The sequence below is a fragment of the Pseudophryne corroboree genome, chromosome 1 (assembly GCF_028390025.1).
Source record: "Pseudophryne corroboree isolate aPseCor3 chromosome 1, aPseCor3.hap2, whole genome shotgun sequence".
In the NCBI taxonomy this organism is placed as follows: Eukaryota; Metazoa; Chordata; class Amphibia; order Anura; family Myobatrachidae; genus Pseudophryne; species Pseudophryne corroboree.
This window is the reverse complement of record NC_086444.1, coordinates 799,247,409-799,274,195: the sequence shown is the minus strand read 5'-3', so window position 1 is coordinate 799,274,195 and position 26,787 is coordinate 799,247,409. Positions and strand designations below refer to the sequence as shown.

Here is a 26,787-nt window from a genome sequence, read left to right as displayed (position 1 = left end):
GGCCTCCGGCGTACCCTGCCCCTGGTCCTAGGGGTAGTACAACGTGATAGGGGACCGGGTGAACACTCAAGTGGGCACGGAGGGCAGGTTTGGTGGGGTAGGAGCCTGAGCCCTGTGAAGCTGCGGCCACTCTCGTCCGTCGCTAGGCCTACATGCTATAATATTATTGAGCAAAATAGTGTCCGTAAGCAAATATAAGAACTGTACAGACACACACAGAAGGTACTAGCTTGAAACCAGTCTGTCAATTAGTGTAAGACTGATCAAGGCATGCAATTCATACAGGATACTGGCAGTCCTGTAGCACAGGTTATTCTGAGTCCAGCTACGACTCAGCAATATCAGGCAGGACCGTGGGAAGCTTCAGGACACCATGTCCCCACAATTCATGGAGGGGTCAGAAGGTCTAGGAAGTCACGGGCACCCAGCAGCCAGCCAGAGTGGGAGTAGCGGATGATTTGGGCGTCTGCCTGGCGGGTGGTATTGCCGCCAAGTGTTGAGCCACACAAAGGACAGGAAGCTGCCCTGGAGCTCCCGCAGCCACACGGAGACCTCAGGAGAGATGGACGATCCGGCGGCAGGAGGAGAGTCTAGAGCGGGAGGAGCGGAGGATGCAGAGGAGAGAGAGCCGGGTCCGGAGCTCCCGCAGCCGCACAGAGACCACAGGGGAGAGGAGAGCTGACGGCAGGAGTGTTAGGTAGGCACGGGGGGATGCTGTACTCCGAAAGCCGCTAGCAATCCCCACTCCAAATCCAGTCCCCGGCGCCTGATACGTGTGAGGGCCTCAGCCTGCAAGGAGGCAGAAAGCCTCCTCCGGCTCCGAAGCCACACTCTACCGGGGCACCGAGGGTGCAGGTAGTCAGCGGTGTGGGTGTGATCCAAAGAGAAGGCTGAAGTTGGGCTCAGTTTCAGCAATTGTAGTATGCTAGCTAGGAGCTCCACAGACACACGTCCTTCTCAGTTGCTAGCTAGGCCACACCCCTGTGGGTAGAATATACTAATCAACTTCAAGGTGTGGGTATGAAGAGAGGCATTCCTGGTTTAGTGGCTGCTTGGAGAGCCTATTCATGTCTATAAAATGTCCTATTTGCACATTCTCTGAGTCATCACCTATCTGATGCCAGCCACCACATATAACAGGGCACAATGTATGTGACTTTATATGCTCACATAAACTAAGTAACTACAGAATCATAAAAGTACTAGATGGGACTGATGAAGTAAAAGCATCCTTAATATTTTTATCTCTCATTACTTAATTACCAAGAGCCTGATGCAGAACTGGGTGGAAAGTGCCTGTATATGTTCCTGGATTGCGTATATTTGCCCATATGCAAACTGGTACACACCTTGCAGTGTGCCTGGAACTGGTAAACATCTTGCAGTGTGCCTGGACCAAGCCCCCCCTCCACCCACAGTTATGACACGGTCTTGGGGGCCAAGATGTTACAGCCCAGATATGTCTATTCACTTCTAAGCAGAGATGCAAGGGCCCAATAATGAGTGTTTTAGGAGAAAAAAAAACTACAAGTTTTAATTAATTCAGCAGTAGTAGGTACTATGAGGTGGCATTAGTTTTTTCCAGAACATAGAGAAATCATGCAAGACGTTGTACATAGCATATCAAAATCGGACTTCTGCTACTCAAAGGACTGTATTTCAACTGTTGTGCATCAAGCCCTGCAATTTTTTTCAGTTCATAAGTGGCCTTTGTTATGACGGTGCATAAAATATACTTTATCATTTAACAGTCAAAAGCAGAAAAATGATAATTCATATGAGTTCTTCAACATATTATCAAGATTGAAGATGTAGAGTTTGAAATAGAGCCCATCAAGTTACCAGTGACAGACGTATTTCATATATTGGGCCAGATGTACTAAGCTTGAAAAGTGATAAATATCACTGTGATAAAGCACCAGCCAATCGGCTCCTAACTGTCATTTTTCAAACACAGCCTGTGACATGGCAGTTAGGAGCCGATTGGCTGGTGCTTTATCACAGTGATATTTATCACTTTTCAGGCTTAGTACATCTCCCCCATTGTGTTTTAGAATTTGCACAAATGTATGAAAATTGACAATAGATAAAATCTACAACCTGACAAAATCAGTCATATCATTCTTACTCCTTTATTAGTGGCGGGTGTGGTATATTCGGTTGACATTCAGAATGTTGACATGTGCAGAATGTATAGAAGATATTCTCCGGCGCTGATTTTAGTGTATATGAATGTAACTTTGCATAAACACAGTAAACGTGGATAAATAGTACCCTGTAATGACCAATGACACTCAACAGTGTCTGCTATGCTACATCCTTTCCACAAACTAGGGTTTTATAAGTTAATATTTCATGAAGTGGGGGTTTTTTTTTTTCAAAAATGCAAAAAGTTACATTATAATAAGAATTTACTTACCGATAATTCTATTTCTCATAGTCCGTAGTGGATGCTGGGGACTCCGAAAGGACCATGGGGAATAGCGGCTCCGCAGGAGACTGGGCACAAAAGTAAAAGCTTTAGGACTACCTGGTGTGCACTGGCTCCTCCCCCTATGACCCTCCTCCAAGCCTCAGTTAGGATACTGTGCCCGGACGAGCGTACACAATAAGGAAGGATTTTGAATCCCGGGTAAGACTCATACCAGCCACACCAATCACACCGTACAACTTGTGATCTGAACCCAGTTAACAGCATGATAACAGAGGAGCCTCTGAAAAGATGGCTCACAACAATAATAACCCGATTTTTGTAACAATAACTATGTACAAGTATTGCAGACAATCCGCACTTGGGATGGGCGCCCAGCATCCACTACGGACAATGAGAAATAGAATTATCGGTAAGTAAATTCTTATTTTCTCTGACGTCCTAGTGGATGCTGGGGACTCCGAAAGGACCATGGGGATTATACCAAAGCTCCCAAACGGGCGGGAGAGTGCAGATGACTCTGCAGCACCGAATGAGAGAACTCCAGGTCCTCCTCAGCCAGGGTATCAAATTTGTAGAATTTAGCAAACGTGTTTGCCCCTGACCAAGTAGCTGCTCGGCAAAGTTGTAAAGCCGAGACCCCTCGGGCAGCCGCCCAAGATGAGCCCACTTTCCGTGTGGAATGGGCTTTTACAGATTTTGGCTGTGGCAGGCCTGCCACAGAATGTGCAAGCTGAATTGTACTACAAATCCAACGAGCAATAGTCTGCTTAGAAGCAGGAGCACCCAGCTTGTTGGGTGCATACAGGATAAACAGCGAGTCAGATTTTCTGACTCCAGCCGTCCTGGAAACATATATTTTCAGGGCCCTGACTACGTCCAGCAACTTGGAATCCTCCAAGTCCCTAGTAGCCGCAGGCACCACAATAGGCTGGTTTAAGTGAAATGCTGAAACCACCTTAGGGAGAAATTGAGGACGAGTCCTCAATTCTGCCCTGTCCGTATGAAAAATTAGGTAAGGGCTTTTATAGGATAAAGCCGCCAATTCTGAGACACGCCTGGCTGAAGCCAGGGCTAACAGCATTACCACTTTCCATGTGAGATATTTTAAGTCCACAGTGGTGAGTGGTTCAAACCAATGTGATTTTAGGAACCCCAAAACTACATTGAGATCCCAAGGTGCCACTGGAGGCACAAAAGGAGGCTGTATATGCAGTACCCCCTAGACAAACGTCTGAACTTCAGGAACTGAAGCTAGTTCTTTTTGGAAGAATATTGACAGGGCCGAAATTTGAACCTTAATGGACCCTAATTTTAGGCCCATAGACAGTCCTGTTTGCAGGAAATGCAGGAAACGACCCAGTTGAAATTCCTCTGTAGGGGCCTTCCTGGCCTCACACCACGCAACATATTTACGCCAAATACGGTGATAATGTTGCACAGTTACATACTTCCTGGCTTTGATCAGGGTAGGGATGACTTCATCCGGAATGCCTTTTTCCTTCAGGATCCGGCGTTCAACCGCCATGCCGTCAAACGCAGCCGCGGTAAGTCTTGGAACAGACATGGTCCCTGCTGGAGCAGGTCCTTTCTTAGAGGTAGAGGCCACGGGTCTTCCGTGAGCATCTCTTGAAGTTCCGGGTACCAAGTCCTTCTTGGCCAATCCGGAGCCACGAGTATAGTCCTTACTCCTCTCCTTATTATGATTCTCAGTACCTTGGGTATGAGAGGCAGAGGAGGGAACACATACACTGACTGGTACACCCACGGTGTTACCAGAGCGTCCACAGCTATTGCCTGAGGGTCCCTTGACCTGGCGCAATATCTGTCCAGTTTTTTGTTGAGGCGGGACGCCATCATGTCCACCTTTGGTTTTTCCCAACGGTTCACAATCATGTGGAAGACTTCTGGGTGAAGTCCCCACTCCCCCGGGTGGAGGTCGTGTCTGCTGAGGAAGTCTGCTTCCCAGTTGTCCACTCCCGGAATGAACACTGCTGACAGTGCTATCACATGATTTTCCGCCCAGCGAAGAATCCTTGCAACTTCCGTCATTGCCCTCCTGCTTCTTGTGCCGCCCTGTCTGTTTACGTGGGCGACTGCCGTGATGTTGTCCGACTGGATCAACACCGGCTGACCCTGAAGCAGAGGCCTTGCCTGACTTAGGGCATTGTAAATGGCCCTTAGTTCCAGGATATTTATGTGAAGTGACGTTTCCATGCTTGACCACAAGCCCTGGAAATTTCTTCCCTGTGTGACTGCTCCCCAGCCTCTCAGGCTGGCATCCGTGGTCACCAGGACCCAGTCCTGAATGCCGAATCTGCGGCCCTCTAGAAGATGAGCACTCTGTAACCACCACAGGAGAGACACCCTTGTCCTTGGAGACAGGGTTATCCGCTGATGCATTTGAAGATGCGATCCGGACCATTTGTCCAGCAGATCCCACTGAAAAGTTCTTGCGTGGAATCTGCCGAATGGAATCGCTTCGTAAGAAGCCACCATTTTTCCCAGGACCCTTGTGCATTGATGCACTGACACTTGACCTGGTTTTAGGAGGTTCCTGACTAGGTCGGATAACTCCCTGGCTTTCTCCTCCGGGAGAAACACCTTTTTCTGTACTGTGTCCAGAATCATCCCTAGGAACAGCAGACGTGTCGTCGGAATCAGCTGCGATTTTGGAATATTTAGAATCCATCCGTGCTGTCGTAGTACTACTTGAGATAGTGCTACTCCGACCTCTAACTGTTCTCTGGACCTTGCCCTTATCAGGAGATCGTCCAAGTAAGGGATAATTAAGACCCCTTTTCTTCGAAGAAGAATCATCATTTCGGCCATTACCTTGGTAAAGACCCGGGGTGCCGTGGACAATCCAAACGGCAGCGTCTGAAACTGATAGTGACAGTTCTGTACCACAAACCTGAGGTACCCTTGGTGAGAAGGGCAAATTGGGACATGGAGGTAAGCATCCTTGATGTCCAGAGACACCATATAGTCCCCTTCTTCCAGGTTCGCTATCACTGCTCTGAGTGATTCCATCTTGAATTTGAACCTTTGTATGTAAGTGTTCAAGGATTTCAGATTTAAAATAGGTCTCACCGAGCCGTCCGGCTTCGGTACCACAAACAGCGTGGAATAATACCCCTTTCCCTGTTGTAGGAGGGGTACCTTGATTATCACCTGCTGGGAATACAGCTTGTGAATGGCTTCCAATACCGCCTCCCTATCGGGGGGAGACGTTGGTAAAGCAGACTTCAGGAACCGGCGAGGGGGAGACGTCTCGAATTCCAATTTGTACCCCTGAGATACTACCTGCAGGATCCAGGGGTCCACTTGCGAGTGAGCCCACTGCGCGCTGAAATTCTTGAGACGGGCCCCCACCGTGCCTGAGTCCGCTTGTAAGGCCCCAGCGTCATGCTGAGGACTTGGCAGAAGCGGGGGAGGGCTTCTGTTCCTGGGAAGAGGCTGTCTGCTGCAGTCTTTTTCCCCTTCCTCTGCCCCGGGGCAGATATGAGTGGCCTTTTGCCCGCTTGCCCTTATGGGGACGAAAGGACTGAGCCTGAAAAGACGGTGTCTTTTTCTGCTGAGAGGTGACCTGGGGTAAAAAGGTGGATTTCCCAGCCGTTGCCGTGGCCACCAGGTCCGATAGACCGACCCCAAATAACTCCTCCCCTTTATACGGCAATACTTCCATATGCCGTTTGGAATCCGCATCACCTGACCACTGTCGCGTCCATAACCCTCTACTGGCAGAAATGGACAGCGCACTTACTCTTGATGCCAGAGTGCAAATATCCCTCTGTGCATCTCGCATATATAGAAATGCATCCTTTAAATGCTCTATAGTCAATAATATATTGTCCCTGTCCAGGGTATCAATATTTTCAGTCAGGGAATCCGACCAAGCCACCCCAGCACTGCACATCCAGGCTGAGGCGATTGCTGGTCGCAGTATAATACCAGTATGTGTGTATATACTTTTTAGGATATTTTCCAGCTTCCTATCAGCTGGTTCCTTGAGGGCGGCCGTATCAGGAGACGGTAACGCCACTTGTTTTGATAAGCGTGTGAGCGCCTTATCTTCCCTAGGGGGTGTTTCCCAACGCGCCCTAACCTCTGGCGGGAAAGGGTATAATGCCAATAATTTTTTAGAAATTAGCAGTTTTTTATCGGGGGGAAACCCACGCTTCATCACACACCTCATTTAATTCATCTGATTCAGGAAAAACTACGGGTAGTTTTTTCACACCCCACATAATACCCTTTTTTGTGGTACTTGTAGTATCAGAAATGTTCAAAACCTCCTTCATTGCCGTGATCATATAACGTGTGGCCCTACTGGAAAATACGTTTGTTTCCTCGCCGTCGACACTGGAGTCAGTGTCCGTGTCTGGGTCTGTGTCGACCATCTGAGGTAACGGGCGCTTTAGAGCCCCTGACGGTGTTTGAGACGCCTGTACAGGTATTAACTGATTTGCCGGCTGTCTCATGTCGTCAACAGTCTTTTGTAAAGTGCTGACACTATCACGTAATTCCTTCCATAAGACCATCCAGTCAGGTGTCGACTCCCTAGGGGGTGACATCACTAATACAGGCAATTGCTCCGCCTCCATACCATTTTCCTCCTCATACATGTCGACACAACGTACCGACACACAGCACACACACAGGGAATGCTCTGATAGAGGACAGGACCCCACTAGCCCTTTGGGGAGACAGAGGGAGAGTTTGCCAGCACACACCAGAGCGCTATAATTATATAGGGACAACCTTATATAAGTGTTTTCCCTTATAGCATCTTTTTTATATATTTCTAACGCCAAATTAGTGCCCCCCCTCTCTGTTTTAACCCTGTTTCTGTAGTGCAGTGCAGGGGAGAGCCTGGGAGCCTTCCCTCCAGCCTTTCTGTGAGGGAAAATACAGGGATAACCTTATATAAGTGTTTTTCCCTTATATAGCTGCTGTATAGATTTATCTGCCAAATTAGTGCCCCCCCTCTCTTGTTTTACCCTGTTTCTGTAGTGCAGGACTGCAGGGGAGAGTCAGGGAGCTTCCCTCCAACGGAGCTGTGAGGAAAAAATGGCGCCAGTGTGCTGAGGAGATAGGCTCCGCCCCCTTCTCGGCGGCCTTTCTCCCGCTTTTTTAAGGAAAAATTGGCAGGGGTTAAATGCATCCATATAGCCCAGGAGCTATATGTGATGTATTTTTTGCCATATAAGGTGTTTTTATTGCGTCTCAGGGCGCCCCCCCCCCCAGCGCCCTGCACCCTCAGTGACTGGAGTGTGAAGTGTGCTGAGAGCAATGGCGCACAGCTGCGGTGCTGTGCGCTACCTTATTGAAGACAGGACGTCTTCTGCCGCCGATTTTCCGGACCTCTTCAGTCTTCTGGCTCTGTAAGGGGGCCGGCGGCGCGGCTCTGGGACCCATCCATGGCTGGGCCTGTGATCGTCCCTCTGGAGCTAATGTCCAGTAGCCTAAGAAGCCCAATCCACTCTGCACGCAGGTGAGTTCGCTTCTTCTCCCCTTAGTCCCTCGGTGCAGTGAGCCTGTTGCCAGCAGGTCTCACTGAAAATAAAAAACCTACTTTAAACTTTTACTCTAAGCAGCTCCGGAGAGCCCCTTAGTATGCACCCTTCTCGTTCGGGCACAAAAATCTAACTGAGGCTTGGAGGAGGGTCATAGGGGGAGGAGCCAGTGCACACCAGGTAGTCCTAAAGCTTTTACTTTTGTGCCCAGTCTCCTGCGGAGCCGCTATTCCCCATGGTCCTTTCGGAGTCCCCAGCATCCACTAGGACGTCAGAGAAAAGTAAGTACTGTATGTCAACATGGGGATTGCAGTGTATCAAGACTGACAGTAGTACATTCGGTATTCTTAAATGCTTTCTCCTCCTAAATAAACCCCCAAGATGATTTTATACTTAGTTTGTTTGCCAGTGTTATCAGGATATTGGCCTGAAGTTGTCACATTGGTGGACCCAATGTAAGCAGGGATGGTATCGGGATCCTATTGGGTTCCTGGCGATTGGGATGCCGCAAGTCAGAATACGATAGCAGCATCCTGATGCTCAGGTACCCAACACTTACTAGGTATATATGCTATTCCTAATCCTTAACTCTAACCCTCCTTTACCCTAGCCTAAACCTAACCTCCCACCCCCACAGTTTACCTCTCAGCAGTTCTGCCATACTTACGTTTGGGATCCCGGCACCGGCATTGTGATACATGTCGGGATCCCAGAGTCGGTATTTCAAGCATTGTTGGTATTATGGCGTCGCTATTCCAACTGCCAGAATCCTGACCAGATCCCTGTAAGCACACTACTGACAGATGGCCGCTACCTGATCTGCCTGTAGTTGCAGTTATTCACCAAATGTAGAAAGATAAGTCCAATTTTTTCCACAAAGTACCTACAGTATGCCATGCAACAGGACGAATCCATGTGAGGCAAGAGACTATAATAACCTGCCTCAAAATGTGACCTACCTGCCACAGTTGGGTCTGTGTATTATATGTCCCTGATATTCGTAAAACAATACGGCCAAGGTTTCGGTCATTGATAGTATATCTATGAGAAAAAAAAATGTTGGCTTTCAATGAAATGGGAAAAGGAAACAATGCATTAAGAAACTCACAAAGAAACCTCAAAGTACCTGCTGACTAAATAGTCCCAGTTAATGCGCACCCAGTCCCAAGCCATTTGCTTTCCAAGCTTGCTGTATACAGATATGTAATAAATTACATTCAGTGCGTCCTGGGTCTTAATAAGATCGGTGTCGTAAATACTTTTGAGATACCTTAAAAGAAGCAAAGAAAGTAAAAGTGTATCCATTATGTAATCACATAAGCAGAATGACAAAATCGTGAAAGGTAGAAAAACAATATAGCATTACATAAGGGAACATGGAAGCTGGTGGATAAATGCAAATGTAAAATACACAAGGCAGCAGGAAAAGTTCTCAGCTGACCTGTCCAGAAGTGGGATGCTGTTTGCCGCTGCTAGTCCTTGCAGTAGTTTTTCTTTTTCTTGAGCTAATGGAGTGTTTAGATACTGCTGGAACATGAACTGCCAAGATTCTTCATCATTAGCCTGCCGCATCCCATAGCGGTACACCAGCTGCCTGAGATTCACCGGAATGCTAGGGATATTATATGTACAAACAATGCTTTCATGAGAATGTTTAAAGACGCACTACTGACTCATGTCTTAAAGTCTTAAATATTAGTACATTATTGTAGAAAAAGTTCCTGTTGCTGGACTTTCCATAGCTTCTAGAAATGTATTACTATGTTTTCTTGAGTCTGGCATAGTTTCAAAGTCACTGTTACTATTTCTGTCCTATAACTACCTTCCTAAATGCTTCTGTCAATGCTATTCATAGAGTATATGAAAATAATCTCATCTATAGCCTTTGCAACTGCCCTAGGTACAGCATGACATCACTGGAGGCTGGGGCACCAAGAGGGTGCGTGGTGGGTGCACAGTACCGGGACCTGAGCCTGGCAAAGAGGTGCAGCCACGCCTACAGCATGGTGCAGCTGCAGCAAGGCATGATGTCATTAGGGGAGTGGTCAGGTTCAGGATTTGGATAATATGTCATGAAGCAAGCCAAGAGAGGCAGTCACAAACCCTTAACATTATCCATAAACTGTACATAAAAAGAACAAAAAACTAGGGACAGGGCAGTGGTTCCCAAACTTGGGGGTTTATGTAGTAAGCCTTGGAGAGAGATAAAGTGGTTGGAAATATTCTACTATCCAACTAGAGCTTAACGGTAATTTTTAGAACATGGGCCCAGATTTATGAAGCCTTGGAGAATGATAAATTGCACCACGATAAAGTACCAACCAATCAGCTCCTAAGTGTTATTTTTAAAACACAGCCTGTAACTATGGCAGTTAGGAGCTGATTGGCTGGTACTTTGGGGTCAATATGCTAAGCCTTGGATGGAGATAACGGGACGGAGATAAAATACCAGCCAATCGGCTACTACTGTCATTTTTCAAACACAGCCTGTAACATGGCAGTTAGGAGCTGATTGGTTGGTACTTTATCTCCAGCCACTTTATCACTGTCCAAGGCTTAGTAAATAGACCCCTTTATCTACATCCACTTTATCTCTCTCCAAAGCCTGGTACAGAGACCCCTTGGTCCTTAAGGTACACTGACAGTCCAGGTTTTAAAGATTTAAGCCCAGGTGACTTAATTAGTATCTCAGTCACTTGGATTACACAATATGTGCACAAGCATGGATATCTTTAAAACATGAACTGTTAGGGTGCCTTAAGGACAGAGTTTGGGAAACCCTGGGCTAGCATATGCATTCTTATGTACTAAGTTTAATTAAGCAAGTAACTCTTTCTGTGGTAACCCTTAATTTTCTGACTGTGGAATACTGCACCAACAAAATGTTTATAAAACACCTTTATATCAAACATTGTACAATGAGACAGTTATAGTTATCATCATATTCATGTTCTTCAATCTATTCAAATGACCATAATTTTATCCCATCACCATTGTATAAAGATGATCACATAACTTTTTTTCTGCCCTATAGATGACGGCTCATAATCTCTGAAACACTTTCCTCATAAAAATATACCGTAACTATCTTTTGTTTTTTGCTTAATCTCTATACCAAATCATCTCAACCAATCCAGCCTTGGACAAATCATCAAGCTGAACAGTGTACAGCCTGACAAATATGGTACAAATAACCTCTCAGTGTATAACCAACACACTGGTCTGACCAAAATATCTGCCTCTGGGGGAAGCAAAGTAGGTAAGTATGACCTGGGCCACTCCTTCGAGAGTGGGCAGCATGGTAGGTACATAGGGGTTGTTGCCGGCAAGAAGGTGGGCTGTCTGGGAGGCAAGACATCATGATTGCATCATCATGGCTCCACCCCTGCTGTAAAAAGGCAAAAAAAGTAGGCACTGTAGTGGGGAGTGAGGCTACGATGATGTTATTCTGCGTAAAACGTGTCACCAGGTCTACCTTGGTCCGCCCACTTGTACTCTCATATAGTTGGCCGAGGGGGTGTCGGAGGCTGCAAGGGTTTGGCAGGGGAAAGCAGGATACTTTTCCACAACTCCGAGGGGCCAGTGAGCGCCACCCGATTTTTGGGAGCCTCCCGGTTGTACCGAGGGGCGTAGGCAGATATGGCCCAGGTGCAACAATATGCTTTGGGCCCCACCACCCCCAACACATCCCCCTCATCCACACATCCATACCCACTATCCACTCTCTCAAGTGAAAGTTTGGTGGCATATTAGAAATTCCACACACGTCACCTGATTTAAGTTCAACAAGGATGCCTCTCTGAGACATCCTTAATTTTGTGATAGAAAAACTCAGGGCCCCCCCCAGATCCTTATAGCTGTCTAATGGTAGAACCAGCCCTGACAGTAAGCACATAGCACGTGGGCAGCATCAGGCACTACAAAAGACCAGGTCTATGGCGACTAGTCCTAGATGAAGGCCAGCCATTGGAAGAATTACCAGGGGACAGCCATTAAAAATACCCAATACTTTCTTATGCATACAGACAATATATGGAAACCATCTTGGTAATATTTTACTTTCAATAGTGCAGTTGCTAAATGTGGCAAAAAAAGTTTGCAGAAGGCCCAAATGTACAGGTTTATACCCGTTATACAGTGTGTGGTTATTTAGTCAAACAGCTATTACTTTTTTTTTTCCTTTTCAGGGAGGAGAAGTAACAGCGGCCCCTACTCCCTCCGACTGCTAACAGCAACACAGCGTCTGGGGGCCCACCGTGGCTGGCAGCATATATTGTTGAGTCAGCCTGCATCATTATACTGGCAGCTGCTGTGGGCCCCTTAACTGACGCAGGCCTGGTGCAATACACTGTCTGCATCGCCTACAGGTCCACCTCTGTATACAGTAGCTCTCAGCATGATAGGAATCACAACTACAGGTTGAGCATCCCTTATCCAAAATGCTTGGGACCAGAAGAATTTTGGATATCGGATATTTCCGTATTTTGGAATAATTGCATACCATAATGAGATATCATGGTGATGGGACCCAAGTCTAAGCACAGAATGGACTTATGTTTCATATACACCTTATACACACAGCCTGAAGGTCATTTTAGCCAATATTTTTAATAACTTTGGCCCTCATTCCGAGTCGTTCGCTCTGTATTTTTCATCGCATCGCAGTGAAATTCCGCTTAGTGCGCATGCGCAATATTCGCACTGCGACAAGTATCTTTGCTATGAAGATAGTATTTTTACTCACGGCTTTTTCATCGCTCCGGCGATCGTAATGTGATTGACAGGAAATGGGTGTTTCTGGGCGGAAACAGGCCGTTTTATGGGAGTGTGGCTGAAAACGCTACCGTTTCCGGAAAAAACGCAGGAGTGGCCGGAGAAACGGGGGAGTGGTTGGGCGAACGCTGGGTGTGTTTGTGACGTCAAACCAGGAACGACAAGCACTGAACTGATCGCACAGGCAGAGTAAGTCTGGAGCTACTCTAAAACTGCTAAGTAGTTTGTGAGCGCAATATTGCGAATACATCGGTCGCAATTTTAAGATGCTAAGATACACTCCCAGTAGGCGGCGGCTTAGCGTGTGTAACTCTGCTAAATTCGCCTTGCGACCGATCAACTCGGAATGAGGGCCCTTGTGCATTAGACAAAGTGTGTGTACATTCACACAATTCATTTATGTTTCATATACACCTTATACACACAGCCTGAAGGTCATTTAATACAATATTTTTAATAATTTGTGTATTAAAAAAAGTTTGTGTACACTGAGCCATCAGAAAATAAAGGTTTCACTATCTCACTCTCACTCAAAAAAGTCCGTATTTCGGAATATTTGGATATGGGATACTCAACCTGTATTAGAATTCACTGTATAGTATAGGTAATTCCATTTTCTTACTTGTTTCCTTTATTATGCAAATAGCTAATGACTAAGGCAGTGTTTCTCAAACTGGGTGCTGTGGCACTCTGGGGTGCCTCGGGACATTTGCAGGGGTGCCTTGGATTGGTGGCTCAGAACCAATTCAAATTATTTATCGTCAATGTAATAAGCAAAACCAGTGCAGGTGGCTGTCAATCATAAAATATGTGGACAAACCAAAGCAAATACTGTCACCACACAACTGAACCTAAAGCTGACAAACACAATTTACTTAATTTATCTTTCTACTTTTAGCCTAGGGGTGCTGTGAAAAAAAATTCTGATACTCTAGGGTGCCATGATTCAAAAAAGTTTGGGTACCACTGGACTAAGGTCTGTTGCTTTGCCACAGCAGTATGTAAAAAGATTCGGGAGGCATGGGTGGATGGCCTTATCGTTCAGTGTTAAGGGGCGTACTGACAGGGAGATTTCCTCAGAGATGTGTGCTGAGCGGTCTAGCACAGACTGCTCAGCAAACATCTCTCCCCCCGCTCAGCACAGCACGATGTGCTGAGCGAGGGGGGGGCGGACACGGGGGGCCGCTCATTTCACCCAGCGGTGAAATGAGCGACTTGCTAGATTGTGCCTGCATGCAGGCCAATGTAGCGCCGGCGATAGCGACGCGCGGGACCGCGCTTCGCTGTCACCGGCTCCCCTACACACAGAGCAATGTTCACCTAATTTCTAAGCAATCTAGTCCGATTGCTTAGTAATTAGCAGAACATCGCTACGTGTGTACCCCCCTTTACACACCACAACAACAGAAAACAGCACGTCACAAATGGGAAGTATGCTACATTGCTACACCTTAAAGAAGAAGAAGAAGAAAGTTTAATTTAAAAAATATCAGGGACAGGAGGTTGGACAGATTTTTGCACAAGACATAATACCAATCTGCATTTCCATTTTGCCCTGGAAAGTGCCCTGGAAAATATTTGGATCATAGAAGTACAACACCCAGTCCACGGGTTGCATGATACCTTTATGGTGATTTTTCAGAGGCTCACATAAAGACTGACAGATAAAGGGGGACACAAGGTGTCAAGATAGAAATATAACCGTAACATCCTGGCTCCACATGTATCTATCCTGTTTTGCATTGCACCAGGCCTCACTGTGCTGTAAGGGTGAGGACTCTCTATCTCCTCTCACCCCACAGCAAGACCCAACCATTCATCGGGCACTTTATAAAAGGGAGGAGGAAAGAGAGAGATAAAGTGGAGAAGGCAGCTGCGCATACCAACCAATCAGCTACTGTAATGTTACAGCCTGTTCTATATAAATGATGTGTGTGGTATTCATCAGCCACTTAGTTTGTAAGCCTGACATAATATATTTGCAGATATATATGATAAACGCATATTAATTAAAATATATCCATATATTAATAACCATATATGATATATTAAATATTAATATTAATAAATATGATTCCATAAATCAATACCTGTCAACCTAAAAACCATGTCGACCTACTTACTGTTGACTTATAGTGGTCGACCTAGACATTGTTGACCTAAGTGTGGTCGACCTAGAGACAAGATACCATAAATCACAGGTTCTCAAACTCGGTCCTCAGGACCCCACACAGTGCATGTTTTGCAGGTCTCCTCACAGAATCGCAAGTGAAATAATTAGCTCCACCTGTGGACCTTTTAAAATGTGTCTGTGAGTAATTATTACACCTGTGCACTTACTGGGTTACCTGCAAAACATGCACTGTGTGGGGTCCTGAGGACAGAGTTTGAGAACCCCTGCCATAAATGATAGCTATAAGCTGATTGGATGCTGTCGGCGACTTCTCCTATTTATCTCTCTGTAAGGTTTGATACATCTCCTCTACCATCTGGCAGTGAATCAGAATGTTATTTTTCTGCAGAGCTTTAGTCTTCGATATAATGCTAACTCACCATCAACACAGGACAAGTAAGTAATTTGCCAGGTACAGTATATGTGCTACATGTGAGAGGTGGGGAAAGCCATATATGAGGCACATATGGTAGACGTGATAAGGGCAATTGTTATACAGGGCAGAGGCATTAAGAATATGTATTATAGGTGAGAGGGGATAAACATGTTACAGGGAAGGGGTGGGGGTAGGAAATGTTACAGAGATAGGGTGCAATGTATAAGGGATTGGGCATGACACGCATTTCTGCAAAACTAAAATCGATTTGCATAGGTATCCAGTTGGTGTAAGTGGTAGATTATAACTAACAAAGATAGCTTTCATGTATCCATCATTACCTTCTCCCATTTTTCCACTCATTGAAAAGTGTTAATGCATTGTCTAGTGCGACAGGGTCTTCCATCTTGCAGGCAAGCCCCAAAGTAAGAGGTCGGAGGAGTCTGAAAAATGAATCACAGCAAACCAGTGATAGGTATCATAAGATTTTGTTCAATACTGTACACACTGCATGTTTACTGGGCTAGCATTTACTTACCTATCTACATCAGTGCCATTATCATACCATCCAAGCTTATCCGTGATTTGGTTAACTTGTCTGCGCAAATACTCCTGAAATATACCATATATAGTATCACGGCCAGTCAGTCTGAAACTTGTCTAATATCTTGTATGCAGCCCCGTATAAGAGGTATACATAAGAACAAGGCACAAACACAATACACAACAGCACAGTAAATACAGAGCATAGGAAAAGGGTAAAGCAACTCGCAGTAGCTAGCGTCTACAGGTTGTGATGAATCATAAGGAGCACAGCAGCTCTGATTGGTCCGGTACCCATTGTACGGGCGAGCAGATACTGTCAGAATCAGAGGGGAGAAGGAGACTAGAGACAAGGAGTATTGGTGGTAAAGACAGTGCAAGGAAATAACAATGGGTCACTGTCCAAAAGCAAACATTCTATATGGATGGGGTAAACATTTGTAGGGTGGACAGAGAAGGAGACAATGAAGGTAGGAGGATGAAGTGGGAGAGGCATTAAGAAAAAGACTTGTAGGCTTTAGTGCCAAGTTGTATCTTAAGTTTAAAGCTGGGGAGACTGGAAGAAAGTTGGACTTGGCAAAGAACTGGGTCCAAGAGGAGGGTGCTGAAGGAAAAATCTTGGAGGTGCTCATAGGAGAAAGGGACCAGAGTAGAGGTGACGCAGCGGTCGGAAGAGGAGCAGAGAGGGGGAAGGACAGTGGAAACATGAGGGTGGAGATTTAAGTGGGAAAGAGTGATTTTATATGTAAGTGTAAGGAATTTACCTGGATTCTATAAAAGTCATACTGCAAGAGTGGAAGAAAATGAGATATAGGTGATATAGAATTCCAGAAGGCACAGGAGAAAGTAAAGGTGTGATGAGGGAGGTGGGGATGAGATTAGCAGGGTTCTGGGAAGTGGAGGTACAAGGATGATAGTTGGGATAGGATGGAGGGCAGGGGCAATGCTGGGAGGGAATGGGAGGCTTGAGCAATGCTGTGAGGTAGGCCAGAGGGAAGGTAAACGCCTAAGAGGGGGTTAGGCATGAAGAGTGGCAACAAGGAGTAGGCATAGAGAGAAGAACAGATGGGGTAATGAAATTGGGGAGAATTAAGAGGTGTGAAAAAATATGGGGTGAGAGCGGAGGGTGAGAGTGTGATGAGGATGAAGAACAAAAAGCAGTCAGGACCAGTGCAGCACAGACATAATGAAGATAATTGTGTCCCCATTTAGTGGTAGTGCAGCATTATGATGCAAATCTTCACAATAATGAGAAGCAGGATCCGAGACGGTGGCCTACATTCTAGGTAGCCCAGGAAAACTCCCTGAAATTGGTGAGTCTCCCAAAGTTCCATGACAATAGGCAAGTACTACACTGTACATACACAAACACATATATAAGAGAGAGAGAGAGAGAGAGAGAGAGAGAGAGAGAGAGAGAGAGAGAGAGAGAGTAGATAGAGAAGGAGACTCTGCATTTATAGCTATGTCAACGATACAGTTTGCTATGAAACTGTTACAGGAAGGATAACATTGTTTCTTGTGTCTGAATTCCTATACTATGCATGAGATGCTAATGTGCATTGCGCACTAAAACCCATTGCTTAATCAAACCCGCTCCTTACCATTTAGGGCAGTATGTATGTTGGACAGAGATGCATTTTATGAAAAGACTGCACTCAGCCTAGTTTATATATGTCCTGTGGCTTCATCTATGGACTTGTAATGCCAAGAGTTTATATGAACGACTGTCAGGACCTATGAAAGTAATCGAGTTTCCTGATGTAACACTAAAATATCACTTTGGATTCCATGCAAGAAATGCCACATGATATGACCATCAACTTTCCAGTGTTGGTATTCGCTAGACTGAATGCTTGTCATGTGCTAATAAACCAAGCAGAGTATAGTTAGGCTTGCCATAATATCCCTTTAACCACTTAACTGACTATTTTGTTTTACAAAAACCGTTCAGAAATTGTCATGTTTTTTTATTTTTTTATTAGTGAATTAGGTGAAGAATATGCATTTAATCTTATCTAAAAATGATTTTATTAAAAAAAAAAAATATTTTTTTTTATATTTGGAAAAAAATACATTCTTTCTCCCCAAACACCGGAACATTGGACGGCACCATTGGGACATAGAAAACATCATGATCTTGGCAACTTTGATTTTACTAACCCAGGCAGCCACCAGGTATACAGGGAGGGGGGCTACAAGGGGTTAATTTACACTTCCCCAGCGGCTGCTATTGTCTGCAGCCGCCGGGTGTGGGTGGGGGGGTCCTGCCTGATCAGCAGTACCGCATACACTGTAGGAGGTTGTAGGGAAGCAAAGGGACCTTCCGGTTCCTCTGAGAGCTGCAGTTGAGAAAAGTTTCTCTTCCCTGCAGTTGCACACGCTGTCTGACTGGGTGCATCTTGTCAGATAAAGCTCTTGCTGGTATGGTCGCATTGATAAATAAATGGAGTTTTAGTTCATGAATTGTACAATGCATTTAAACTTGCAGCCCACATCAAGGGACCCCATTTCACTGCAAATCCTACTCTATCACATACATTTTTTACATAGATTAATTCTCTGTATATGTATATTTGAGCAGGTGGCCACAGCACACTGCTCCCCATACATGGGCACGACGAGTGCGGTGGAGTACTGTATGTATGTATGAACGTAGGTATGTAATACACTTTTTTATATATATATATATATATATATATATTACACACACATACATAAATACACACACACACATATACAAACAAATATAAAACCACAGCACTCGCCACCCCAGGAGCGGGGTGCAATGTCTGCACCCACCACTCATAGTGTGGGGTGCATGTAGCCCATGGCCACCTACTTAAATATATACAAACAGAAAATTCAGCACTCACAATAGCAAGCTCACTTATCCTCACAACATCAATAAATAAATAATGGGGGTTTAGTTAGTGAATTGGCCAATGCACGGAAGCCTACAAACCGATCGCCAAGGTATCCCACCTTCATGCAGGTCCTACACTATCACAGAGTCTTAAAAATTAAAACCTGGCAACTGAATCACTTTTTCATGCACCACTATGTAAACTCAACTGTCCTAAACCTGTGCCAGCTGTTCCTCAGTAATTTATCAGCCAGTGTCAGGTGACTAGTGTACCTTTAAAAGCCATAAGGTATGTGGCAGGTTCTCATTAAAACAAGTAGGCATATTTGCAGGGGTGTAGTATGTGATACCGGCGGTCGGCCGCCGGCAACCTGAAGACCACCCTATTTGCAGTTATATTATTTGTGATACAGTTGCCAGGTTTTAATTTTTAAGACTCTGTGATAGTGTAGGACCTGCAAGAAGGTGGGGCACCTTGGCGATCGGTTTGCAGGCGTCCGTGCATTGGCCAATTCACCAACTAAACCCCCAACATTTATTTATTGATGTCGTGAGGACAAGTGAGCTTGCTATGGTGAGTGCTGAATTTCCTATTTGTGTATATATATATATATATATATATATATGTATATATATATATATATATATATATATATGTCACTAGTCCGGCACACAAGGTTTACAAGAAGAAACTCTTAGCTGGTTGACCCCACAGTAATCAGAGACCGTGCATGAAATCTTCCATACTGTAGAGCCTCATAGGAGGCCACCATCTTCCCCAGAAGGCGAATGCACTGATGAACCGATACCCGGGCAGGTTTCAGGACCTCCCGGACCATTGATTGTATCACCAACGCTTTCTCCATTGGCAGAAACACCCTCTGCACTTCCGTGTTGAGGATCATCCCCAGAAAAGATAGACGCCTCGTCGGCTCCAAATGTGACTTTGGAAGGTTCAGGATCCACCCATGATCCTGGAGTAGTTGAGTGGAGAGAGCAATGCTCTGTAACGGATTCTCCCTGGAATATGCCTTTATCAACAGATCGTCCAGATATGGAATAATGTTCACTCCCCGCTTGCGGAGTAGCATCAGCTCTGCCATGACCTTGGTGAACACCCTCTGTGCTGTGGAGAGGCCAAATGGCAGTGCCTGGAACTGATAGTGACAGTCCAGTAGCGCAATTCTTAGATAGGTCTGGTGAGGCGGCCAGATCAGAATGTGAAGGCACGCATCCGCATCCTTGCTATCCAGGGATACCAGGAAAGCCCCCTCCTCCAGACCGGAGATCACCACTCTCAGAGACTCCATCTTGAATTTGAATTCCCTCAAATAGGGGTTTAAGGATTTTAGGTTTAAAAATTGGCCTTACCGAACCGTCCGGTTTCGGCACCACAAATAGGTTGGAGTAATAACCCATGCCTTTTAGGTAAGGTGAAACTGGAACAATGACACTTGTATGTAACAATTTTTGAATGGCTTCCTGTAGGAGAGCACTTTCTGTCAGCAAAGCTGGCAAGCCTGACTTGAAGAATCTGTGAGAAGGGAGTTCCTGAAATTCCAGTCTGTACCCCTGGGCAACAATATCTTTTACCCAGGGGTCTAGGCAAGAAAACGCCCAGATGTGACTGAAATCTTTTAGTCTGGCTCCCACCTGCCCGATTACCAGGCTGGGGGGTCCACCGTCATGCTGAAGATTTAGAGGAAACAGAACCTGGCTTCTGTTCCTGGGAACCTGTTGTTGCAGGTTTTCTGGATTTCCCCTGACCGCCACTAAAGAAAGTGGAAGAGGGTTTGGACTTTTTAACTTTCGCAGTCTGAAAGGACTGCATTGTAGATGTAGGATAAGATTTCTTAGTCGGTGCCGTAGCTGAGGGAAGGAAGTTGCCGTGGAGATCCACGCATCCAATGCGTCCCCACACAGAGCCTGACCTGTGAAAGGTAGGTTCTTTATTTTCACACTTTTCTTGGATTCCGCAGACCATTGGCGCAGCTAGAGACCTCTGCGTGCCGAGACAGCCATTGAAGAAGCCCCTGTATTAAGTAGGCCAAGGTCCTTCATGGCCTCCACCATGAAACCTGCAGAATCCTGTATGTGATGCGAAAACAATTCAATGTCACTCCTATTCACAGTATCTAATTCCTCTAGTAATGTGCTGACCACCATACTATGGCCTTAGAAATCCACGCACAAGCAATAGTGGGCCTTAACGTCAAGCCCGTAGCTGTGTATAGTGATTTGAGCGGTAAAACCACCTTTTTAGACAACCTAGATACAGAAGCGTCTACTATAGACGGGTTTTCCCACTTTTTCCTGTCCTCTTCAGGGAAGGGAAAAGCAATGAGAACCTTTTTGGGATCTGGAATTTTTTCTCCGAGTTTTCCCAGGATTTTTCAAACAAGGAGTTTAACTCCTTAGAAGCAGGGAAGGTAAGGGAGGATTTCTTATGGTCTGTAAAGTAACCACTACCTGCTCAGGTACTTTTTCAGTAATGTGTAAAATGTCCCTAATGGTCTCAATTATTAGTTGCACCCCCTTAGCAAGGGATGCATCTCCGCCCTGCATATCCCCATCACCATCCCCTGTATCAGAGTCGGTGTCCGTGTCACCCTGCATTTTCTGGGCCAGAGCACGCTTTTTAGGGTATGTAATGGGGGCCTTAGATGATGTAGTGGGAGCTGAACACTTCAAAACCGCTACAGATTGTTTTAAAACTTGCGTTTCCTTCTCAGTATGTGACATCCTAGATGAAATCTGGGATATAATTTCCCTTATAGAATCCACCCATGAGGGTTTGGACTCAGAAGGCTGAGAAGGAATATGGCAGTCCTGAGTACATGGAAGAGACTCTTCAGGAGAATACACACTCTGCAGCGCAACACACAGAGGGGGTCATTCCGAGATGATCGCTCGCTAGCTAGTTTTAGCAGCCGTGCAAACGCTATGCCGCCACCCACTGGGGAGTGTATTTTAGTTTAGCAGAAGTGCGAACACATGTGCAGCCGAGCTCTGCAAAAACAGTTTGTGCAGTTTCTGAGTAGCTCTGAACCTACTCAGCGCTTGCGATCATTTCAGCCTATTTGTGTCCGGATTTGACGTCATACATCCGCCCAGTGAACGCCCAGCCACGCCTGAGTTTTTTCAGACACGCCTGTGTTTTTGCAAACACTCCCTGAAAACGGTCAGTTGACACCCAGAAATGCCCCCGTTCTGTCAATCTTCTTGCGGCCGTCAGTACGATTGAAAACTTCACCAGAACCTGTGCAAAACAACAAATGCCTTTGTACCCGTACGTCGCGCGTGCGCATTGTGGTGCATGCGCAGAAATGCCGATTTTTAGCCTGATCGCTGTGCTGCGAACAACGACATCTAACGATCAACTCGGAATGACCCCCAGAGTCCCTATACATGGTAATGTGAGATATACAGACAGACAGACAGACAGACACACACACACACACACACACACAGGAAAATGTCCGACACAGTTTCCCCCAGAGTACCTTCAGAGACTCACAGAGTATAAGGAGCCAGCCACACAGTGCCCCAGCAGGCAGTTAATAGAATAAACGGGCGACGCTTACTGAGTAATCTTAATAGGATAAACAGTTCTTATAACACTCCCCCTTCCCCCCCCCTGTCTATAACACCCTAGTAGCGAAGAGGTATGCTGGAGTTATGAGGAGGGCAGCGCTCCCTGTCAGCGTCTCATCTGTGTGATCTGCAGGGAGAAAATGGCGCTGGTGAGTGCTGGATCTGCTCTGAGGAGAAGTCCCGGCCCCTGTAATGGAGCGTTTTCCTGCACTTAATAGATTATACTGGCCTGAGGTATTTGTGCTGCTAACAGCGGGATTAGCCCGTTAGCATATTTGACCAGTGTAGGGTATATGTGCGCTAGCTCAGGACGCCCCTCACAGCGTCGTACACCAAGTGCCTCTGAGCCTTCCAAAGCGCAGCCTGTCAGAGCTGTGCTCCCACCCTTGTGTCGCCATTCCCAACGGCAACCCGCTTCCCGGGCCACCGGCGTCATACTCAGCACTCTGCTTTCTTCTGACTCTGTTAGGGCGTAGCGGGCGTGCTGCGGGAGTGAGCGGGCTTCTGATCAGCACCCACAGGAGCTCAGTGTCCTGTCAGCGGAGATAGAGAATTAACTTCTAGAGTTGGTTCTTACTCCCCCCCCCTAAGTCCCACGAATCAGGGAGGCTGATGCCAGCAGCCTTCCTGTAACCTAACTAAACTCAGAAAACAATTAAACTAGAAAACCTCCTAAGAGCTCCCCTAGCTGTGACCGGCTCCTCTGGTCACATTTTCTGTCTGGTAGGAGGGGCATAGAGGGAGAAGCCAGCCCACACTATTAAACTCTTAAAGTACCCATGGCTCCCAAGCAGGGGCGGATTGGGATGGAAAAACAGCCCGGGAAATTGATGAGGGCAGCCCTAATGGGGGTGGGGTCTGTTGAGGGGTGGGGTCTATCAAAGGGGGCAGGATCCCTCCTTACTGAGCTTGATTCTGACTTGGACGCAATTGCAGCCTTCCTTACATGTTTTGCTGCAGTTACGTCTGGGACTTTATACTAATGCCGCTACAATGCCGTTGCCTGGTGTACAGCCGTGTGTCCTAAAGTGTAAGGACTAAGACTCCCAGTGTCTACAGATGCTGCAATTATGCTTTGTGCGTCTTTAGATGCTGCCATCGGTTGCACCATTTCACCAGCCCTATGCTAAGTGCAGATCATCTGAATATGGCCTCCAGGAATGTGAGTGATTCGGCATTTCGGTACACAACCACTATGAACAACACCACACGCTTACGATGTTACCTCTGCATCTGGTTAGCCAACCCCTGTAACCACCTAGGGAAGCCCAACACATCTCTAATACACTTCTTGTGTGTGTGTCTGAATCCGTACTGTAAATATGTACGAACAGCATCAGGACGCATGCACGATGCAACACAGAACACACAAACTAAAACACATTGGGCTAACAGAAAAAACACACACACTGGCCTCCACAGAGAACAATAGAAAAAATTGCCCCCCACAGTGTCCCAACAGGAATCCCGACATGAATCGGAATGCTGATGCCAGCATCCCAACATCAATTGAAATGCTGGTGCCGGGATGCCGAATGCCGGAATCCAGCTGGATTTCACTACTAGTAAGCCACAGATGGGGGGGACTTAGGGTTAGGCTGCTGGGGTGGGAGGATTAGGCTGCGAGTAGGGGAGGGGGGGGGGGGGGTTAGCGTTAGTCATCCCCAGGGAGGGTTAGAGTTAGGCTGCTGGGGTGGGAGGGTCAGGCTGAGGGTAGTGTGGATTAGGCTGTGGGGGAGGGAGGGTTAGGTTTAGGCTGCAGGCGAGAGGGGTTAGGGTTAGGCACCACTGGGGAGGGTTAGGGTCAGGTTGTGGGAAAGGTGAGTTAGTGTTAACTTAGGTTTTGAAGGACTGTTGGGATTTTCACCTCTGGAATGCCGCTGTCGGCATATTGTCAGCCGGCATCCCGGGCTTTGGGATATCCTATGTATTCCGTTTTCACCATAGAGTTAGCAACACAATTGAAAGGACCAGAGGCAGGAACAACAAAGTTATAGAAATTGCAGCAATCATCACTATCACTGGGTACATGAAGAGATGCAGAGTTACTCTAGACAAACACATAGTACCATAGTACCTTATTAACATTTGGAGCTGCAATCACATCCAGCTCACCCACATAAGTCACCCGACAGGGCAGCCTTCACGGAGCTGAGGCTGAGCTCCTGTTTCTCCATCAGCACACAGGTGATAAATAGTGGGCGGGCTGAGGCAGTCACCGGCCGCACTTCCTTCCCTGCGGTCCATCCCTCCTTTCATACAGCCAACGCGGCCAGACACTGTGACTAAGCCTCCGCTGGCTGTTTTGCTCTGGGGCGGGCGCCGCAGCCAAACCAGGACACAATAGAAGCGGCGGGACTAGGGACACCCGGCCTCTGAGCGGAGAGGGAGGGGGTGGTGCACTGCTGCTCCACGCAGCTCATCGGCATTCCATTGAGCTTCTGCACATGCGCAGAAGCAGTCACCTAGCGCTGACTGATCGGAACTGAGCTGAGCTGAGCTCCGATCACTGCAGCCGGACCAGTGAGTGAAGGAGACTGGCCATTGAGGGGACAACTGGACCGGCCTAGGGGGGTCTGGACCGGTGTCCCGGCGGACCAATCCGCCCCTGCTCCCAAGGGACCCGCCTATACCCATGGTACTAAATGGAACCCCAGCATCCTTAGGACGTAAGCGAAAATAGGATTTTAATTACCTACCGGTAAATCCTTTTCTCGTAGTCCGTAGAGGATCCTGGGGTCCACATTAGTACCATGGGGTATAGACGGGTCCACTAGGAGCCATTGGCACTTTAAGAGTTTGAGAGTGTGGGCTGGCTCCTCCCTCTATGCCCCTCCTACCAGACCCAGTCTAGAAACTGTGCCCGAGGAGACGGACATCTTCGAGAGAAGGATTACACAGATCGTGGCGAGATTCACACCAGCTCACACACAAGACAACCCAAGCAAACTAGCTTGAAACATCAGCAACGTCTGAACAGAATTACTTACCAAGTAAGAAAACAGTACTTACCAAGAACTAAGCAGTACTGAACTAAACCACTGCAGGATAACGAATCGCTGGGCGGGCGCCCAGCATCCTCTACGGTCTACGAGAAAAGGATTTACCGGTAGGTAATTAAAATCCTATTTTCTCATACATCCTAGAGGATGCTGGGGTCCACATTAGTACCATGGGGATGTACCAAAGCTCCCAGAACGGGAGGGAGAGCGCGGAGGCTCCTGCAGCACCAATTGACCAAACTTAAGGTCCTCAGAGGCCAAAGTATAGAACTTGTAGAACTTTGCGAACGTGTTCGACCCCGACTAAGTAGCAGCTTGGCAGAGTTGTAAAGTCGAGACACCCCGGGCAGCCGCCCAGGAAGAACCCACCTTACGAGTAGAGTGGGCCTTAACAGACGTAGGACACGGCAAGCCTGCCGTAGACTACGCATGCTAGATAGTGAACCTGATCCAGCGAGAGATCGTCTGCTTAGAAGCAGGGCACCCAATTTTCTTGGGATCATACAGGACAAACAGAGTCCGATTTTCTGTGACGAGCAGTCCTCCTCACATAGATTTTTAGAGCCCTTACAACATCTAAGGACTTTGATGAAATTGAGGAGTTAGTCGCAACTGGCACCACAATAGGTTGGTTGATATGAAATGCCGACACAACCTTCGGAAGAAACTGCTGACGTGTCCGGAGCTCCGCTCTATCTTCATGGAAGATCAAGTATGGGCTTTTACATGACAAAGCCCCCAACTCCGACACACGTCTAGCAGAAGCTAAGGCCAACAAAGTGACAGCCTTCCACGTGAGAAACTTGACCTCAACCTCCTGTAGAGGTTCAAACTAGTCCGACTGGAGGAACTGCAACACCACGTTGAGATCCCAGGGCGCCGTGGGCGGCACAAAGAGAGGCTGGATGTGCAGAACTCTCTTCAAAAAGTCTGAACCTCAGGGAGGGCAGACAACTGTTTCTGGAAGAAAATGGATAGGGACGAAATCTGGACCTTTATGGAACCTAACCTCAGGTCCATATCCACACCTGCTTGCAGGAAGAGGAGAAAACGTCCCAGTTGAAACGCCACCGTAGGAAACTTCTTGTACTCACATCAAGATACGTATTTTTTCCAAATACGATGGTAATGTTTTGACGTTACTCCTTTCCTAGTCTGTATCAGGGTAGGAATAACCTTGTTCGGAATGCCCATCCGAGCTAGTATCTGGCGTTCAACCTCCATGCCATCAAACGTAGCCGCGGTAAGTCTTGATAGGTGAACGGCCTCTGCTGCAGCAGGTCCTCCCGAAGAGGCAGAGGCCTCGGCCCTTCTAGCAGTAGATCCAGAAGATCCGCGTACCAAGCCCTTCTCTGTCAGTCCGGAGCGATGAGGACTGCCTGAACTCTTGTTCTCCTTATGAGTTTGAGAACTCTTGGAATGAGTGGGAGTGGAGGAAACACATACACCGACTGGAACACCCACGGAGTCACTAGGGAGTGCACCGCCATGGCTTGCAGGTCCCTCGACC

At 46.8% G+C, this 26,787-nt stretch overlaps 1 protein-coding gene across 1 annotated transcript in view; it reads right to left on the bottom strand.

Annotated features, from left to right (window-relative positions):
- ENPEP (glutamyl aminopeptidase) overlaps positions 1-26,787 on the bottom strand; it is a 243,618-nt gene that overhangs the window by 8,227 nt on the left and 208,604 nt on the right. The window contains exons 15-19 of the mRNA XM_063918907.1: positions 15,811-15,884; positions 15,614-15,715; positions 9,392-9,562; positions 9,077-9,220; positions 8,910-8,991 (exon numbers count right to left, since the gene is read on the bottom strand). Of these exons, the coding sequence (XP_063774977.1) occupies positions 8,910-8,991; positions 9,077-9,220; positions 9,392-9,562; positions 15,614-15,715; positions 15,811-15,884 (573 nt within the window). The remainder of the gene's footprint in view (positions 1-8,909; positions 8,992-9,076; positions 9,221-9,391; positions 9,563-15,613; positions 15,716-15,810; positions 15,885-26,787) is intronic.